Source organism: Dendronephthya gigantea, unplaced genomic scaffold, assembly GCF_004324835.1.
Source record: "Dendronephthya gigantea isolate DGI-Jeju-01 unplaced genomic scaffold, DenGig_1.0 000188F, whole genome shotgun sequence".
Taxonomy (NCBI): domain Eukaryota; kingdom Metazoa; phylum Cnidaria; class Anthozoa; order Malacalcyonacea; family Nephtheidae; genus Dendronephthya; species Dendronephthya gigantea.
In genome coordinates this window covers 227,132-247,057 of record NW_021163198.1, presented here as the reverse complement: position 1 = coordinate 247,057, position 19,926 = coordinate 227,132, and the positions used below count along the sequence as shown (strand labels likewise).

The 19,926-nt window shown below is 39.4% G+C and overlaps 1 protein-coding gene across 1 annotated transcript; it reads right to left on the bottom strand.

Annotated features, from left to right (window-relative positions):
- Window positions 1–11,664: 11,664 nt before the first annotated feature.
- On the bottom strand, window positions 11,665–16,150 carry LOC114538581. Its single transcript, XM_028559715.1, has 4 exons — window positions 15,889–16,150; window positions 13,136–15,169; window positions 11,846–13,017; window positions 11,665–11,694 (listed from the first exon to the last, which is right to left on the bottom strand). The coding sequence occupies exons 1-4, from the start codon at window positions 16,148–16,150 to the stop codon at window positions 11,665–11,667; spliced, it is 3,498 nt and encodes a 1,165-aa protein (XP_028415516.1).
- Window positions 16,151–19,926: the final 3,776 nt, after the last annotated feature.

The window sequence follows — 19,926 nt, the reverse complement described above, 5'->3', positions numbered from 1 at the left end:
GTGAGTACGAAAATACCACCATTAGCTGTCGGATGGTAGCATCCAAAACGAAGGTTGCACCATTGAAGCCGTTGATGGTTCCAAGGTTATAGAGTTGATGGGCGCCATATTAGGTTTGAGGTTATAACACAACGTCTTATTCCAATTCTTGAAATACCGATGAGTATGGTGACGTTTTACTCGGACAGCACTGATGTCCTGTGGTGGATCACGGACGCGATTTTCGATCATTTATCGCAAACCGCATTGGGGAAATACAAACGTCGAGCGAGCCAGTGCAATGGCAACACATGCGGACAGATGAAAATCCGGCGGATATTTGCACCAGAGGAGCGACCCCCTCAGAATTATCAGATCACAGTTTATGGTGGAATGGACCAAATGATCTACCCGAGGCGAAACCCGCCAGCACCGTGACTAAGAACGAAACGGTTACGACAGTGACAGTTTGCCATTACCAATGCCCAGTCGAAGACAATAAGGAAAACAAGAAGTCAACGGTCTGGAGGCTGGATCCTAAACGGGATTCCAACAGGATACAATTAGTACGGGTGCTCGGGAGAGTGAGAAGATTTATCCATAACACGCAAAACTCGGAAACGCGGGTTAGCAACCAGGAGCTGCTTCCCGAAGAGTTACGGGACTAGGAAGAGATTATAATTTGTCTTACGCAACAAGACGCATTTAGTAACGAATATAAAGCCCTCAAGACCAGAAAACAAATGTCACCCAAGAGTACGCTGATGAAATTAAATCCTCGGCTGGATGAACAAGGACTGATTCGGTCGGACAGTCGATTACGATTTGCGGAATTTCTTCCGTACGACGTCAGATTCCCGATAATCCTGCCCAGAGGACACTGGGTAACTAAACTGATAGTCAAACATTTTCACGAGCGATTGAATCACACAGCTGGTATAAACTTCGTCCTATCACAGATAAACCAACGATACTGGATCCCAGCAGCGAGGGAGGAAATCCGCGAGTGGGAGAATGAGTGCAACACGTGTAAGAAGAGGAAGTCCAAAGTCAGTACGCAAATTATGGCACCTCTTCCACCGAGCCGACTTCGCCTCACCTATCGCGCCTTTGACCAAACGGCAGTTGATTACGAGGGACCTTTCCAGACGATACAAGGACGAGGGAAAACAAGGAAAAAGCGTTGGTTATGTGTGTTCACTTGCATGTCCACGCGAGCAGTACATCTCGAAGTTGCATGGGGCCTGGATACGGATAGCTTCCTGAACGTTTTCACCAGATTTAAAAGCAGACGGGGTGTACCGAAAGAAATGTTGAGTGACAACGGTACCAATTTCGTGGGTGCGGTTAATGAACTGAAAGAACTTGTGTGCCAACTCGACAAGGACAAAATCAAGAGAAACGCAGCCAACGTAAAAGTCAAATGGAACTTTAATCCTCCAGCAGCCCCACACTTTGGGGGGGGGGTTGAAATTATGGTTAAGGCTGCAAAAAAGGCTGTGTATGCAGTTATGGGTGATAGTGATGAGACGGATGAAGAGCTGGTGAGGATATGTACCGGGGTAGAAGGTCTGCTGAACTCAAGACCCCTGACTTATCAATCCGCGGACCCTAGAGATGACGTTCCGTTAACGCCCAACCATTTTATTCATGGCCAAATGGGGGGAAACTTCGCGCCAAAGAACGTGGATACCACGCAGTTCAATCCTCGCAAGCGGTGGCGGAAAGTACAGGAGCTGATCTCTCGAGTATGGGACAGATGGTTAAAAGAGTTCTTGCCAATGTTGACACCCAGATCAAAATGGAATCAAGTCGTGAAAGAATTGAAGAAAGGAGACGTGGTCTTGGCACTCCAAAAGGATCTACCGCGAGGGCGATGGCCACTTGGAAGGATTGTGGAAACTTATCCAGGACGAGATGGCCACATGCGGGTGGCCTAAGTACAATGTGGAACAAAAACAATAGTGAGACCAATTCATAAATTGATTCCGCTTTAGGACGGGTTTTTTTTTAATTAAGATAGAACTATAAAATAATTGACATTTTAGTTATTCGCACCTCGTCGCCTTAGTGCGGGGAGGGGGGATGTTTAGAAGGCGCTTGAATAGCGCGAGAGATTCACATGGAAAACGTCACGCGTGGAACGGTCTTTTGACAAAACCGGTTTTGACTGGTTGGTGGGGATGTTATTGTTTGGTTAAGTTTAATCAGGCATATATTCAAAAGTTCACATAGAATATATATTTTTTATGACTATTTTTTTGTAAAGTCTTATTTTAAATATATTCAAACAAACAAAATAGATATCGTGGCTACACATGCATATAAGTTAATGCATGCATTAAAGTCCCTGACCTTTAGAATATATGCAAAAATCGAACCACAATCAAGTTTGGGCCACTTAGTAATATCATCAGTTCTTTTCGATTCTTCAATACTCAGTGGATCGCATATGTCAAATTGTTTCAACCTACTTTCGTATTCTTTATTATTCTCAGTCTGTTGTTTTTCAGATGACTGTATGATTGGTAAATTTAGCTCAACTGCACTAAAGGCTTGTGCAACCAATTCAACCTTTCTCCCCGAAGTTTTTAAACCACGAACTGCAAGAAAACTCACCAAACTATTCATCCCCAAGGCCATAAAATCTTCAAGTTTACTGAGTGATCCAGCTTTCGCTGTTGACGATGCCATTTTTAATTTCCCCCTCTTCCACAAGATGGCATCGCGAACCCTGAAATGGCATATATAGCATATGAAAGATTGAGCATGTGCCTGCAGTGTCTGTAAAGGCAGATTTCCAGTCCTGACATGAAGCTCTCCACAGTTTGCTGGGAGTACTTGCATACGTTAACTCATTCAATCACAATGATAAACAGTTAATTACTCCGGCGTCAGCGACGGAGTTGAAAATCCACCTTGGTTTTGTTTTGTTTATTTTTCCTTGTAGCAAGTGTGTAATGGAGTGAAATATACTAGTATTTGAAATGTGTATGTGACCGCATTTATCTACTTGTCTCCCAGAGTTGTGGTGCACAGCTTTGGCTAATTTTCTGATGTGCAATTCAATTTCGCTCACATGATACAACAATTTCCTCCAAGAGGAACAAATAAACCGTTCTTTTCATGCTGTTCGATTAAGTTTAGATTGAATTGGGGTAAGAATATATTTAATATGTAGATTCTGGTCCTATTTTAATAATATCGCTGCCATTTTGCCGTTGAACAAGATGTCGCCGCATGGGCACATTGACACGTCGCAGTTTGCACAAGATTGAAAATTTAATATAACCATATAAGCACAAATTCCAAAGGTAAAGTGTAAGACAAAGCAAATGTATCATGCAGTTTACTTACATTTTTGATTGGTTGGTAGTTTAAAGATCACAAGTCATCACAAGTAAGTAAATAACATAGTCATAGAGTTACTGCATTTTATCCTGATTCATTAAGGATTGAAGGCTTGTATCTACAAGCATTTTCTCAGCAGAGTACCGTTGTACATAAAATGATACTGTTACTCTTTCAATCTTCATCAGATAACTAACCTGCCATTGTACACAGATATTAGTCTCTTTCCAACTCTGCAAGGGACATTCTTGAAGTGTCTGTGCGCAATAAAATTTTCCCCTGAGAATCTGGACGGGGAAAACAACTTCTCAAGGGAGCCCTTGCTTTCGAAAGAGACCTTGTGACTCTCGCCATTGCGCGAAGATTGTACTTCACCGGAATAGCCCCTTGCCAAAATTAAAATATGGTGAAACACAACCCACAGAATAAAATGAATGACTGGAGTCATTAGACCAGTTGTTTTAGACCGGTTTAACTTTTGGGATAAAGCCCTGCCAATTTCTTTTAAATGAACACCCACTAATGGTCCAACCAACTTCAGCTTGGTCCAACCAATTCCAGGTTGTTCCCAACAACTTCTTCCAACAAGCCATCCATAGCATTCATGCCATAGTCTGGCTTATTTTTGGCAGATTGAAGAGCTTTTATCCACTGCCGCTTGACCGAAAACTTCATTTCGGTCACTGATGTGTTCCAGAAATGATCTACCCTTTCGGAACACTCTGCTATACATTTCAAATTCAGTTTTGAACCTTTTTCGTTTGCTGTCTCCATTTATTGGCGGCCATATTGTATTGTTTTGTTATATCACTTACATGGAGTAGCTCCAAGTGTCCCGCACAGTGCTGGCCAAATGTGCCCACACAAGTGAAAGAAAATCAAGCAAATCTGACTACTGTGTATGTTAATTGGCAACAATATGACATTTCAGGAAGTATCATGAATATGAATTTTGTCGAATTAGCTACAACATATAAAGTTGTTAATAATTAACTGACAAAATTACCAGAATATTATAACCCAGAATATTCCCAAATTATTCCTCTAACCCTAAAGGTCCAAATTTTGGACTCTATTGTAGGTATCAACTCTTGGGTGTAAAACCTGGAGAACAACCCAAAACAATCCATGGGCGGTGGCAAACAACCAACTGATCAGGTTCTTCTAATCATTTATTAGCAAGAATTCATTCAAGACACCTTATGGGCAATCTAATGTATCAGACTGGTTTGACAAAGAGGATGACGAGAGTGGATGATATTGTCAGACCTTCACACTCCTTTTGATAACTCTCAGCAAACACCAGAATCTACATATGACTGGCATCTTGATACAGGCCATTACTCAGAACAACAAATCCATGAAATGCCAATCTGGATTAAAACATGCAAACGAACAGGAATTAATGGTTGATGAGGAATATGATGTTCTTGACATAAACAGTTTCAGTGAAATGCAAAAACTTCCTTTTGACATTGTAAAGTCTCATTTTAATGATATGTCTCCACAGAAAGAGCCATTATGTCTAATTATAATGGTGTAGCTAGGACAGGTAAAACTTACCTTACTATTGCCATCAGAAATCTTTTGCAGAGTAAATATGCTGATACTGCTACCACAGGTAAAAAGGTTTACAACATTAAAGGTGTGACTGTGCACTCACTGTTACAATTACCTATAGGGTCAAGAGGTAAAATAAAGACCTTAACAGGACAAAGCTTGTGTAGATTACAAGAGAGCGTAAATAACATTGAATACACCATTATTGATGAATACTCATCATTATTGATGAATGCTTGGCCAGGTTACTTTTGGCTGGATAGATAAACTTTGCAAACAAGCAACAGGTTTTTAATGACAAAGTATTTGGTGGGAGATCCAGGTCAGTTGCCACCAGTGGCAGATAAGCTTCTTTATCATGCTAAACCATCAAATGCTGTTTGGAGAACAAGGTTATCAAGCAAATCATATCATATGTTTGACAAAGTCGTTAAGCTCATGTTGGGTTACTAGTGGTTGATGGCTGAGGACTTGGTGGTGTTACATTTACTCTCAACATTTCGATGGAATTCTGTTGTGTAGGTGGGGGACTCTCAGCTCCTGGTTCACTTGATGTATCATCATTCGAGTTGACCACTGTGGGTAGCATTTCATGTGCTATTTCTTTTGTTTCATGCGATGGAGTTGATGTAGATACATGAGTTTCTTGTGTAAACTGATTAGATTGACTTGTCAATTATTCAATGTACTTACGTATGTAATTCAGTTTCTCTTCCAAATCATATAGTTTAATTCTTCCGAGTCGAATATTTCTTCTTCAAGTTCTTTTGGGTCGGTTATTTTTGCAGCAATCTTTTCGTCTAGCTCACGTACTAATTGCTGTTTCTTTGTCAGCTATTCTAGGGCGGTCTTGAGTGTAGTTCGTGCTATTTCGTCCGTTTGTGAATGATCTAACTTAAGAATTTCGCTTGCCTTGTTTAACACTTTCGTTAGATGCGACTTGTGACCTCTTCTCGATGCTTGTAGTCGGGATATTTCTTCCATCCTGGTCACGGCACCAATGCTTTGAACAGCAGGGTTCGATTATGATTAAAGGAAGAAACGGACTACAGATTGATAAGTTTTACTTTGACGATCACACAAATATATTACAACTAAAATATGAAACATATACGTTATGAGCACGTTCTGGCTCCTTTACGAGCCCGCGTTAATTATCTATAACAGTACTTAATGTTACGAGTCCATGACAGTAAGCGTCATGGTGCACACGCGAGAGACTTCTTTAGGATGGATTCTAGTGGCCTGTGATCGCCTTGGATTTTCACGTGGCGTCTGTACGTGTACTGATTAAACTTTTCTAGAGAGAAGACTATCGCAAGCATTTCTTTCTCAATTTGAGCGTTTCTCTGCTACGTTTCAGTTAATGTTCTGCTCGCATACGCGATGGTTTTCCATTCTGTAGGAGAGCTGCTTCAAGACCTTTTTTGCTAGCGTCGCATTGTATTTCTAATTCGATCTTTGGGTCGTACTAGCTGAGGACTGGGGAGGTGGACACGAGCCGCTTGACTTCTCGGAATTGGTAGTCTTGTTCCGCTGTCCATTTAAAGTCGGTGTCTGGTCGTGTTAATCGGCGTATTGGCTCCATATGGTCTGCTAAACTGGGTAAGAACTTGGCCAAGTGTTGACAAACCTATTTAATTGTTGCACACCCTCGGGATCTTTGGGTTTCGGCATTTCAACAGCTTTCACTTTCTCTGGATCATTCTTCAGACCTTGGTTGCTGAATATATGACCCATGAACGGTACCTCAGTAATGGGCAACTTCAGCTTGCTTTTGTTAAGTGCGATTCCTCGTTCTCGGCATCTCTGCAACAGGGCTTCTAGGTTGCGATCGTGGTCTTCCTGCGCTTCTCCATCGGTGTCTCCTACTCCGTATACTAAGATGTCATCGGTTATGTTGAGGATTCCGTTCAATCCTTCCAAGGCTTGGTTTACACGCTTCTGGAATATCTCGCTTGATGCTGACAGACCAAAAGGAAGTCGCTTCCATCTGTACCTTCCGAAAGGAGTTGCAAACGTCATGAGTAAACTGGACTCCTCATTAAGAAGTCTAATGACGAAAATACTTTCGCTCGAGCCAGGTCTGGCATCAGGTCGTCGAGCACTGGTAGAAGGTTTCTCGCTTTAATGCCTTGTTTAAAGGTCGCGGATCTATACATATACGAAGTGCGCCAGACTTTTCCTCGCAATTACAACGCTGCTTACCCATGCGGTGGGCTCATCAACTTTTGCTAATACTCCCAAGCTCTCCAGGCGGTCCAGCTCCTCTCTGTATTTCTCTTTCAGTGCCGTGGGGACCCGTCGCGCTGGCGTAATGGTCGGTTTAGCGTTCTCATCAACTTGCAAATGGACTATGCCAGGAAGCGTTCCAAGCTCTTTAGAGAACACATGTGCATTGCGGTTTATTAGCTCGTTTGTTGCTTCGACCTTCCTGATCTTTGGTTTTATTGTTCTCTCTGGTGGTGCAACTGAAATGAAATGGTCATCGTGCACAGTGATTTGTCTTATTTGTTGTGCGGTACGTGCGCCTATTAGGGGTGTCAGATTGTCTGGAACAACAACAAATTCAATCAAGTATTTCTTCTCAGTTTTCGGATTTTTGACTATTAAGCGAGTTGTTCCTATAGGCTTAAGCTCTGACCCGTTCCACATTTTCAAGGTTTTATTAGACAGTGTGATGTTACTTCCGGTTGCGTGGTCCTCAACAATAATGTTAATCGATGCGCCACAGTCGATTTGAAAGTTTACTGTTTTATCGTTAATTTTCATTTCAGTGTATACTTCTTTACCGAAACCAGATGTGTGTTTTACTGTGTTAATTAACGGCTCTTCAGACTGTTCAGTGATATCCGCGAGAAACTCATATTTGCTGCTATCATCGCTGCTGTCAGTTTCGCGTTGCTTGGGGTTGCACTTGCTTGTTCTTCCGTCATTCTATTGTTGTTTGACACTGGCGGGGTCTTGTATTCTTCCTTATATCTTGTTAAATGTGGGCTTTACGCTGCCACCATGTTTCAATAGTATTTATTTGTCAAGCAAAATAACAGTCGCTAGACGATGTCTTAGCTCTGGGCTCTTTTCATAAGTGAAATTTGATATATTCACGTGCCAAGTAATTAACCTATTGTAACATTCACATACGTATCTTCTTTGGAGACTTTTACGTGAAGGTTTAGCAGGTGATATGTTTTCTTCAATTCTAGTTTCTCCACATAATCCTACCACAAGATAAGTTTAATGGATCCTGTAGTATCGCGGGCAACCAACTCTTGTTTCTTGAGTGTCGAACCATGTTGTGTGTTTATGGTTTTTACAGACCCCACTGCTGCGACTTGAGCATACAGCGCTCTGGACTAAAGCATACTGCCCGCACAAGTGAATTTTCTGTTTGAAGATTGCAGTTGAAGTACTCTTTGCTTGAATATGATGCTTTTTTAACCGATGATACAGCATGTATACAACACTCTAAGGATTCTAAATTAAAAATATCTGTAACATTACACTGTTGTTCTAAAACATATTTTAATTATGCACTACAGAATTTACGTGCCTTCCTTGTCGCCCATCTTCATTATTTATAAATGCAAATCATGCAATCCGTCACAATAATCTGTCACTTGTCACCACTGACCTACTCACCCAATACAATTGTGAATACCAAAGTACGTCACAATACATCATAAATCTATTGTTTAGCCGGACAAATACAGTTCAGACATTTGTTATTACGACTTCGCAAAGGTGAGTCAACAGTGCATGACTGGAAACTACTTCTGACACATCAAGTGTGAATAATTATGTGACTTTGAAAATGCTACGGACTCTTCTACAGTAATGAACAAGTTGCCAGTGACCAACTCACAAAACGTCAGAATACAATTGCTCATATTAATGCTTCCCATTCTTCTGCAATGGCCAAAGTGGATAAAGCTATGAATTTGTGGTCAAGTGTTGGCCTCTGTAATGAAGCAACTGGAACAGTTGTTGACATTGTGTACCAGAACAACCATCAACCACCAGACTTGCCTATTGCGATAATTATCGAGTTTGAAAACTATAGAGGTCCTGTTTTTAATATGAACAAACCATGTTGTCTCCCAATATGTCTGATCAGTGAGACTGGTTTTCACAATCGCCAACAACTAAGACTCGCTTGGGTGCTTACAATTCACAAAAGCCAAGGACTAACTCTCCCTAAGGTTCAGTGGTGAAGCAATTCAGTGGCCAAGATTTATTGAGCGATTTTATGAACACGTCCATAATAAGCCCTACTCAACAGACCCTCACAAAATGACACAACTTCAAATGCACTTGGATGGGCAAGCGAAGTTATTGGTTCACATTCTAGGTTGGGATGGAAAGGCGTATGCTGTAGGTCTGAAATGGCTGAAGAAGTGTTCTGGTCATACTGTGATAGTTACGTGAGAAGTAATTGAGAAAGTTACTAAAGGTCATGTTTTTAATATGAACAAACCACATTGTGTGCCAATATGTCCGATCACAGTCAAAAACTGGTTTTCACGAGCGCCAACAACTACACTAAGACTCGCTTGGGCGCTAACAATTAACAAGAGCCAAAGACGAACTCTCCCAAAAGCTTGAATAGATATTGGGAAATCAAAACAAACTGCTGGAGTTCTTACATTGCCATAAGCAGAGTAAATCTTGTGTCATTGAACCCATGATGTACGAACAACTAACAAGCCTGAAATCATCAGCTAATATATACAAAACAGGCTCAAGGAGGAAAATATCTCCATATAAACAGCAAAGCATGAAATATATTTTTTAGTGTGTGTGCAAGTATTTGTGTCATCAAGTTTAGGCTCATTGTAGTTTAAGGGGGAAATCCACCAGAAAAATATGCAGAAGGATCACAAGAGCAGAAAATTTGTTCTACAAAAGCCACCAGAGCTGGCAAACTTTCTGCCTTAACAAGAATAAATGAACCAAAAGATCTTATAAAAACTAAAGATAATTGTACAGAATTACGTTTAATATGGAAAGTGGATAACCAAGCGTTTATTCCCACAGATTAAGGAAACTAACAAAACGTTGTTAAACTTGTATGTGCTAGAAACTGTAAAACAATAAGAAGAAGAATGGTTAATGAACGTTTGCGATTCCAAAGAACTTTGTCTAGGATGACATTAGAGGAATCACTTTAAAGACTAGAGCACGGATATGGTGCGTTTTTACAGTCAAAATTCATTACTTATAAATGGGACAACAATATTGTAAATTGAACGACATTATTGTAAATCGAGCAACGCTTACTCGAAACAAATCGACTTGTAAACAAATTTTAATAGCCGAGTCGATCAATTCAGTACCGAATCGAGCAAGAAACGGCTGCATTTACAAACAATTAGCCATTTCAAATGTCATCTTGTCAAATCAAGCACCCATGCTAACATAGTTTACTTGGTGTCATGAATCGAATGACTATTAGTCAAAACTATTACACAATTACAATTACACAAAACGACCATCATGGGTTTCCATGCTTCCTGTTCTATTAATTTCCTGGTCGGACTGTTGTGTTTTGGTAGATTGAGATTCTGTAACCATAGCAATATTCTTTTTCAAATGCACAGATTTGTTGGCTAACGATAACAAAAGCTGACATGAGGCATGTGTTTCAACTTCCACTTGCTCAGCTATTTTGCCACATTCATTTTGTTTATCCCCACTTCTCCGGTATCCTTCCTCAAGCTTATCTAGTACCTCCAAGCAAATCTCTTTCTGCTCCTCGATTTTTACCAACAAGTTACATATATTCTCTCGGTTAGGGTTTTCTTCTGACAACAAACAGGATAGCTGTGTTAATAAACGCATCAACAACGATGTTGCATTTCGCTTCTGCTTCTTAAAATCTTATGTTATATCTACACTACTACCGACACTGTCTTTTGAGCCCCCTGGGCCTGCTCAATTGTTTCCCTTATTTTCGTATCACTCATTTTTTTTCCACGAAAATTTTCACCATATACACCAAAACACAATACAAGGTGTACTTAAGACTTTCCAATCTCCTTTAATCCCGATAAAATCCAAACTTTCTTGCTTGCTGCCGATAATGCAATATGTCCAAAATATATTTTGTTTTATCCTCAATATTTCAACAAAATTTTACCCCCGATATTTCCTCAAAATTTTCCTTTAAATTCTGCGATCTGGCTTGAAGGACCCAAAATGTAGTATACCAAAGTTGTCCTTAGTATACAAACTCATCACTCCTTTATCTTATTGCAAAAATATATATTTGAAACGAAACAAAAATAATAATACAAAATTCTACTCGCTCACAATCTCGCATGGGTTCGGTCGTTATATCAAAATCTCCATGACAACGTTAACCTAATTATTCCTTATATGGTTATACTCATGCACTCCATTGTTCCGAGTATTTATAGAACTACATCATTACGTAATATTGTTCCGAGTTCATTACACACTCCCCTAACAATTTAAACGGATTATAAATTTTTAACCAACATTCTACTCTATTTACTGTTTTCTATTCTTCCTGCAATTGTTCTCTTATATAGGCTTTGGCAATCTTTGCTGCTCTTCTTTCTGGTCTTTTCTTTAACTCATCGTTATTTTCTTCAGTACTTGCGTTGTGAATTTGATCTTCCTTTACCACGCTTCATATTTCTAATGGACATACGAGTTGAATTGGACGTTCTAAGTAATTACCTTTATGTAGAATAATTACTCCCCTAACAACACCGTCTTTTTCTGTTACGTACTTAACCACTTTTCCTTTCATCCACCGTCCTCTATTTTTTTCTTCTCCTACAAGCAATACAATTTCTCTAATGTCTGGTACTGGTGATGTTTTCTTATTCACTCGATGATACTCCATTAGCCCATGAATGTATTCACTTTGCCACCTCGACCATGCGTGTTGTCTCGCCATGGTGAGACGTTTATGTAGTCTGCTTACTTCATTCTCATCCTCTACTTCATCTAACTCTCCCAAAGCATACGATTCCTGTCCCCATAGAACAGTATTAGGAGTTAGGATTTGCTCTTCTTCTTGACTGCTTTCAACGTAGGTGAGCGGACGATTATTTAAATGTCGATCAATATCCAATATCACTGTCTCTAGTTGATCATATAACAGATGTGTCTTTCCCAATGTCTTATAAAGGGTTGTTTTGATTTCCTTAATTAATCGTTCGTAGAGTCCTCCCCACCACGGGCATTTTGCTAAGTTAAATGACCAATGGATATCCTGTTTAGCAAAGTAATTGTGCAGACGCTCACTTTTTCTGATTTGTTTGATCCATTTCGCAGTCGCTACGAAAGTCGTAGCGTTATCCGATATTATTTTTCTTGGTCTCGTTTTTCTTGTAATAAATGAGTTCCATTTCGCTTGAAACTCTTCTGCTGTTTGCGTTTTAGCCAGTTCTAAATGCACCGCCCTTGATGTTGCGCAGGTGAATATGATTACATAACATTTTCCATCTTCTTTCTTTGTCACTTTGTACGTGAGTGGACCCGCGAAGTCCACTCCTGTAACTTCAAACAGACTTCCTGGAGTTGTGCGGAATTCAGGTAATTGAGACGTTGCTGTAGCCGTAAAAGGTTTCGCCGCGAAAACTTTACAGACGTTACAGTTTCGAATTACTTTCTTAACTTTGGCTCTTAGCTGTGGTATCCACCATTGTTCTCGTATTAAAGACATTGTGCTCGCTACACCTAGATGCATTGCTTCTTCGTGAGTCGGTCGATACCCGGAAATTCTTCCCTCACATTTCAGGATGTTGGTTTCCTCATCTCGTACAAATTTCCAGCCTGGACTTTTCAACATCTCGGGTGTTTCACTTTGAACCCTTTTTACCCAAAGATTCCTTGCGTTTACAATTTCTTCTGTTTGAAGTGGACCATTCTTTCGTTTCAACTTTTGTCCTCTTGCCAAACAATTGTTCTTAAATCTTAGACACCAGGCAGTGACTCGTAAGACTTTCCAGTACCGACTTCTTTCTAACAACAAATCCCATTCATCTGAGTCTCTCTCTGCAACCTGGAAAACTACTTCTTTCAGAGGTTTACTCTCTATGTTTACTTCTTGAGTGCAGTTAAGATCCGGTTGCTTCGGCTGATTTTCTTCCTCTAAGAGCCAGTTGGGACCATCCATTACTTTCCATTCGATTTATGCTCGCTCCTCTACTCCCCAGGTCGGCTAAGTTCTCTTTTGTAGGACAGTATTTCCACTTGATATTTAACTCACTCGTTACCGAGACTATTTTCCTTACTCGATTGGCTACGAACGTTTTCCATGATTTAGAAGGATTTAGTATCCAGAACAATGCCACGATGCTATCCATCCAAACAGTTACCGAAACGATGGGTAGTTGTTTCAATGCTTGACACACGTTTTTTGCCATGTTTGCGGCCATTTGACCACTAATCAGCTCTAGTCTTGGAATTGAGGTGTTTCTCTTGGAAATTCTCGCCTTAGCTGTCAACAATCCTTTAACGGTTCCAGTAGAATGTTCAACAACCGCTATAGTTGCACACGAACACGCGATAGCGCTTGCATCTGCGAAGATGTGAAGATGAATATCCTTTATCTTCCGAATATCCTTCGTAATGCTTCTTGGTATTTTAACGTTTCGCAACTGTTTTGTCCATCTTAACCATTCTTGCTCCAACGGTTGTGAAACCTCAGCGTCCCAACTTTTAGTCTCGTCACACGCCTCACGATAAATTCTCTTTCCTTCTGCCATTGTTGGCGAAACAATACCTAACGAGTCATAAATCTTTCCGAGGTGACTTACAATGGACTTTTTCGTAACTTTAGTTCCTTCTGGATAATCTGGTACTGAAACGTACAATTCATCTTCTTCCTTCTCCCATGTAGGTCCGAGGATCTTTGACGGATTGGGCATATTCTCACTTTCCAAGGCTTCAACGTTGGATTCCCACTTGTGCAGTGGTAGTTTAGCACCCTCTAAGATATCTGTGGCCTCCAACTTGAACTTCTCTAACTCTGATACATCACTGCTAACTTGCATAATATTGTCAACGTATGTATTGTCTTTCAAAGCTTGTACTGTGTCTTTGAGGTGTGCAGGCTGAACGTCTAAATGATGCTGAATGGTCGCTCCTAGCATAAATGGACTTGATTCTACTCCAAAAGGTATTCTAGTAAACCGAAACTGTTTTTCGATGCCATTAACATTGAATAAAAATCTAAACGCGTCACGATCTTCTTCTCTCAACCCAATTTGTAGAAAAGCCTTTTGTATATCTGCGAGAATTAGTTGTGGGGCCATTCGTGCTCGTATCAAAATGTCCCAAAGTAATGGTTGGAGTGCAGGGCCAGTAAACATGCAATTATTCACGCTGTTGGCAGTTGGGTTTGGCTTTGCACTTGCATCGAAGACCATTCTAACTTTAGTGCTCGTAGCCTCTTCTCTTACAACAGGCTTATGGGGCATATAGTATACACGTTTGCCGGTTGGTTGTTCTGGTGCAGTTTCTATTATGCCTGCCTCTAATTGTTTCTCGATAATATCTTGGTAATCCTCCTTCAACTTTTGATCCCGATCAATCTTTTTACACACATTGGCTAATCGTTTTCGACTTGGCTCTAGATTGCTCTTCGATAAACATTGTCCTGGAATCCAAGGCACCTGAACTTGATAACTCCCATCTTCAGTCCGAGTAATGTTCTCTTTAAACTCGTTACAAACCTCTAGTTGGTCATTCTCCCCTCTGTCTTCAACTCCAAGTACATCCAATGTGTATAACTTCTCATACTCACTTGATTCTTTTGTGAACATACATACATCTGTCGCAATATCTCCTCCATGAATAAGCCAGCCAAATGTAGTACCCTCGACAATGGGTTCTCCGTCCTTCCCTTTGTAAATCTCCTCTGTCTTTATCCTACAGAAGGTGCTGTCGCCAAAGATCATATGTATAGGATATTCACCATTTGTCATCATGTAAAACCTCTTATCCTTTGTATGCTCATAATTCCATTTAAGTTTGTTCATGTCCGGTCTTTTCACCGTTGTGAAATCTTGCATCATTGATCCAGCTAGTTCTATGTCCTCTTTGGCTGTGCTATCTAGTGACTCGATTGCGATATTGTAAATAGGCATAGACTGTCGTTTGGTTCCATTAATAGTTATAATTTCTTTTGATTCTTGTCGTTCTGGTGTAACTTTGAGTTTCTTGATTGCTTCCTTGGAAATGAAGTTCTTTCCAGAACCTGTGTCCAAGTAAGCCCAAAAAACTTCTCCATTCACTTTAACTGGGATTATAGAAGGTAATGTAACTTCTTCTTTTGCAGTTGAATACCCGGTTAGTAGTGGACCTCCACCTTTCTGCTCTTTGGGATCATGCAGATGTACCCTCCGGAATTGAACAGTAACTTTAGAAGAGTAAATAGACCGGAAATACGTCACATGACGTATTAGAGCATGCGGTATGTAGATTGAGAGAGAGAATTGAGAAGCGATAGAGATTTGATATGAGATTTGTATTAGACGAATAGTAGCGATAAAAGCGTGATTTATACCGTAAAAATCGAAACAAATAAAGTTACACAAAACACAGAGAGTGAAGGTAACACAGACTGGTATGATGTTTCTCCCCACAGTGATAGCATCCACGGCTACGACAGTTTCTGGCTCTATGCCCGGGGGTACCGCAATTAAAACATAACTTATTTTCACTAAAGAAAGACTTTCTTTGAGCTGTGGTTATGCAAGACTTGCATGTATCGCTCCAGTGTTCAGCTTTACAAAATAAACAACAAGGTGTCTTCTTCCCTTTGTTGTTCTCAGTATCTCTTCTCTGCAAAAACATGCTGTTCTCTCTACTTCTTCTTGTATCACTTGTTGGCTTCGATTAGATTGTTCAGACTTAGATTGATTAGACTTTCAATTAGATTGTTCATTTTCCACTCTTCCCAGTCTTCGTCCGTCCTTACCAAGTCTGGCCTTACATTTGGCAACTTATTAATCGTACACATCACAAATCCATCTAATTTCTCATGTTCACCGAGAGTTTGCAGAGCATCATGATTTTTGCTTAAACTTTCGTAGAAATCCGAAACCTTATTGTAGGAGGATCTTCTTACTGTCGGTAAATTCACTACTTCATCAATATGGGCATTCACAACCAATTTTGTTTGGCCATATTCCTTTTTGAGCCGTTCCCACTCTGTTTTGTAACCAATTGAACTCGGCTTGAGATTTGAGATCTTGTTCCTCACTTTTCCATTTACCATTTCGAGTAGCCAAACTTTTCCTCATCACTAATTGGTTTAGAATCAACTTGTGTAATAAACATGTTTTCGAAACGCACCCAGTCCGCTATGGTCCCGTTAAATGGCGATATTTTCAACTTGGGAAGTTTTGCTTGAGTTACTCTTGCAGCCTTTTCCATTTTTAGCTTCTTCTCTGTGAGTGTAAGTTCTGCCTGTAACTTTTCTTCCAAAATTTCCCTTTCTCGCTGTCGAATAATTTCTCTATCGCGCTCTTCTTCAATACGTTTCACCTCCCTTTTCCTGTTTTCTTGTTCGGTGGTCATTTGTGCTTCTCTTCGTACCAAATAATCGGAAAGTTTGTTCATTTCATTTACCCAAGGCAAGTATTTATCTCTTACCTCTTTCTTCCATTGTTGAATCGCTCGCGGTGTGTCTTTTCCATGCTCAATTTTCTTCTCTTGAGCGGTTGCAACAAGGTTGTATATTTCGTCCAAAATCACTTTCGTGCGCTTGTTTACGGTTTCAATTTCCCTAACATCATCCTCGTCGATTAACTCGTCAGTTTGCTCCAAATAAAACTTTAATTTTTCTATTTCTTTGTTGATTTTACTCTCGATTTGTTGCTCGTTCGAAATGGCCGATTGCACACTTTCGCTTTGTCTTTGTCCTTCCGTGTCGCTCATTTTAATTCTCACTTATTGTCGTAAATGTTCGTTAAAATATCCCTTGTTTACATCCTGGTCACGGCACCACTATATACCAAAGTTGTCCTTAGTATACAAACTCATCACTCCTTTATCTTATTGCAAAAATATATATTTGAAACGAAACAAAAATAATAATACAAAATTCTACTGGCTCACAATCTCGCATGGGTTCGGTCGTTATATCAAAATCTCCATGACAACGTTAACCTAATTATTCCTTATATGGTTATACTCATGCACTCCATTGTTCCGAGTATTTATAGAACTACATCATTACGTAATATTGTTCCGAGTTCATTACAGTAGCCTCAATCTACATTTGAGTGCTGATTTAATAAGGAAACATTGCTTTTATAGGATTTCATTACACAATTTATATGATAACAACAGAAAAATCAACTTTTAACTAAAACATGTGCTTGTTGCATATTTGTCCGCCAAACGCATGTACTTTTTGTCGCCAAATATCCGTCATTTCATAACAGTACGATTGTACTATAGTGGACCAGGAACTGCGGTGATTGAGTTTCGATCTTGTGAAAATCGTTAAACACTCAAGAGCTCCAAGATTATGACTTGATAAACAAATAAAGCTTATATTTCATAACAAGTACGATCGTACTATAGTAGGCCAGGAACTGCGGTGATCGAGTTTCGATCTTGTGAAAATCGTTAAACGCTCAAGAGCTCCAAGATTATGACTTGATAAACAAATAAAGCTTATAATTAATAATAATTAGTTGTCCACATTCGTGAGCAGTTTTACCGGGATTAACTGTGATTGTATTTACAACAATGAAGAGGACAATGTATTTCTAATTGTTAGCATTTACTTATATATAAGCTGAATATTAATGATATGTATATATTATTTGCTGCAAATATAGTCAAGAATTGCTTGTAACTTGCTTCAAAGGTTAAAAGCTAGACTGGAGAAAAACCACTACCTTAACAGCAACTGCTCCTTCAGCTTTTCCAATTGTGTTTAATCTTTATCCAATTTACGGGTTTCATGCCAGCACAAATCTTCTTTGACGATTGCACTGTTATTGTGGTGTCCACCCGACCATCAGTGCTTTCCAACCCAACATCAAATGTTGATGACATAAAAGTAACAGTTTCATCGTTAGCCACTTTAACATTAATTTCAGTTTTTCGCCATGCAACCCCAAAGCCTGGATAACGTCTTTGTTAATATAGCTTGTATTGCTCCCTTCATCTAAAAGGCAGTTTACAGCAATTTTCTTGTTTCCTGTCCTTTAAATCACTGGGATTGTTTGCAAAGCAATATACTCTGTTTCCTGTCCTAGAGTTGCGCCATATGTCTATTGTTGGTCATCACCCTCCGTATTAAATCCTTAAGGTTATCATCTTCCACCTTATTACCAAATGACTTAGAGGTGTCCCGTGACTTGTGAAGCAAATAGTGATGAGTTTCATTGCAACCGTCTACATTACATTGTCCATTCCATTTGCAAGCTTTTCCAATGTGATTGTTACCAAGGCAACAATAGCACAAACCTAACTTTTTTGCAAGTTTCCACTTGCTCTCTGCTCGTATCTTTCGAAACCATGCTTGATTTCTGAGGCTTGAATTTGGTATTCAGCTTCTTGCAAAATCCAATCTTTTAATGTCTCCCATAGACTCTTCCTTTTGTTTCTCTCTTAACCATCTGTAGTATTGGGTGGGTAATTTTTCTGGGATCTTTTCAAGAACAATGGTATATAAAGTCTTTGCTTCAAGATAAGCTTGTCGACCATTCTATTTGAGGCAGATAACAGCCCGCTCCAAAACATCTGCAAAGACTTCCAATTCTTTAGCATTTTCCTCTTGTAACGATTTCAACTTTTTTAATTCTTCTAAATGGCTCTGAACTTGCCTTCTACTACCACCATACTTTTTCTCCAGTCTAGCTCTTGCAGCTTTGTAAGCTTCTTGTGAATCCCCTAACTGTATCTGCTGCTTCTCCTTGCAAACATGATTCTAGCCTAAGCATCTTGAACTGTGGACTCAATGATGTTTTGCCTACACAGCTAGTAAAAGCAGCATCCCACTGTTGAAACTTTATTTTACCTCCTGCGAAAATAGAAATTAAAATTCGGTTGAAATGTCCATCCACTTTATGAGCATTTCTACTTCTACTTATAAGTCATGATTAATTCAGGTTGGCTGCTAGGTGACCCAAACGGCTCTGTAAGTTCAATTTCATTGTTGACAAATGTAGTGTTGTTTCCATTTGATGATTGTTCATGTCCAGTGTTGTTGTTTACTTGAGCTGTCTGTTGCAAGAAATTACCATTCAATTCAATTTGGTCTGCATCATTTTCCAACAAGGAGGTTTCCATGCTTCCTGTTGTATTAATTTCCTGGTCAGACTGTTGTATTTTAGTAGATTGAGATTCTGTAACCATAGCAATATTCTTTTTCAAATGCACAGATTTGTTATATATGTATATGTATATGTATAGGTATACGTATGTCTATGTGTATACGTATACATATATCTATATATGTATATGTATATACGTCTACGTATATGTACGGTATATATATAGATATATAGATATATGGGTAGACGTAGATATATAGATATATAGATATATAGATATATAGATATATAGATATATAGATATATAGATATATAGATATATAGATATATAGATATATAGATATATAGATATATAGATATATAGATATATCGATATATCGATATATCGATATATCGATATATCGATATATCGATATATAGATATATGGATATATGGATATATAGATATATCTGTGGGTGTAGATGTCCTCCAGCTGCCTTGTTCATCCTATTGGTGGCCTTCTCTGTCTTGTTTGCTCCCATCAAACCAATTGGCCAGTTCATGTCCCTGTTCTGGTTCTCTTGTAACAGGTCTATTTCAATGTTTTTACCATCACCTCCCTTCCAGTTGACTAGCGCAGCCCATTTACACAGATGTGACTCAGCAGGTGAGAGTAAAACTTCATTCTGGATGGTGGTAACTAGCATTTCAATTGCATAATACATTAAATCCAGAAACAGATGAGAAGTAATACAACATCTGTTTTTGGATTAATGCAAA

What these genes read in the sequence shown, in the direction of transcription:
- LOC114538581 (XM_028559715.1), bottom strand. Translation starts at nt 16,150, where the DNA reads ATGGTAAATGGAAAAGTGAGGAACAAGATCTCAAATCTCAAGCCGAGT. An exon ending in ATTAGATGGATTTGTGATGT is followed by an intron (nt 15,170 to 15,888) that starts GTACGATTAATA and finishes CTATAATCCCAG; the next exon opens with TTAAAGTGAATGGAGAAGTT. An exon ending in GAAAATAGTCTCGGTAACGA is followed by an intron (nt 13,018 to 13,135) that starts GTGAGTTAAATA and finishes ACTGGCTCTTAG; the next exon opens with AGGAAGAAAATCAGCCGAAG.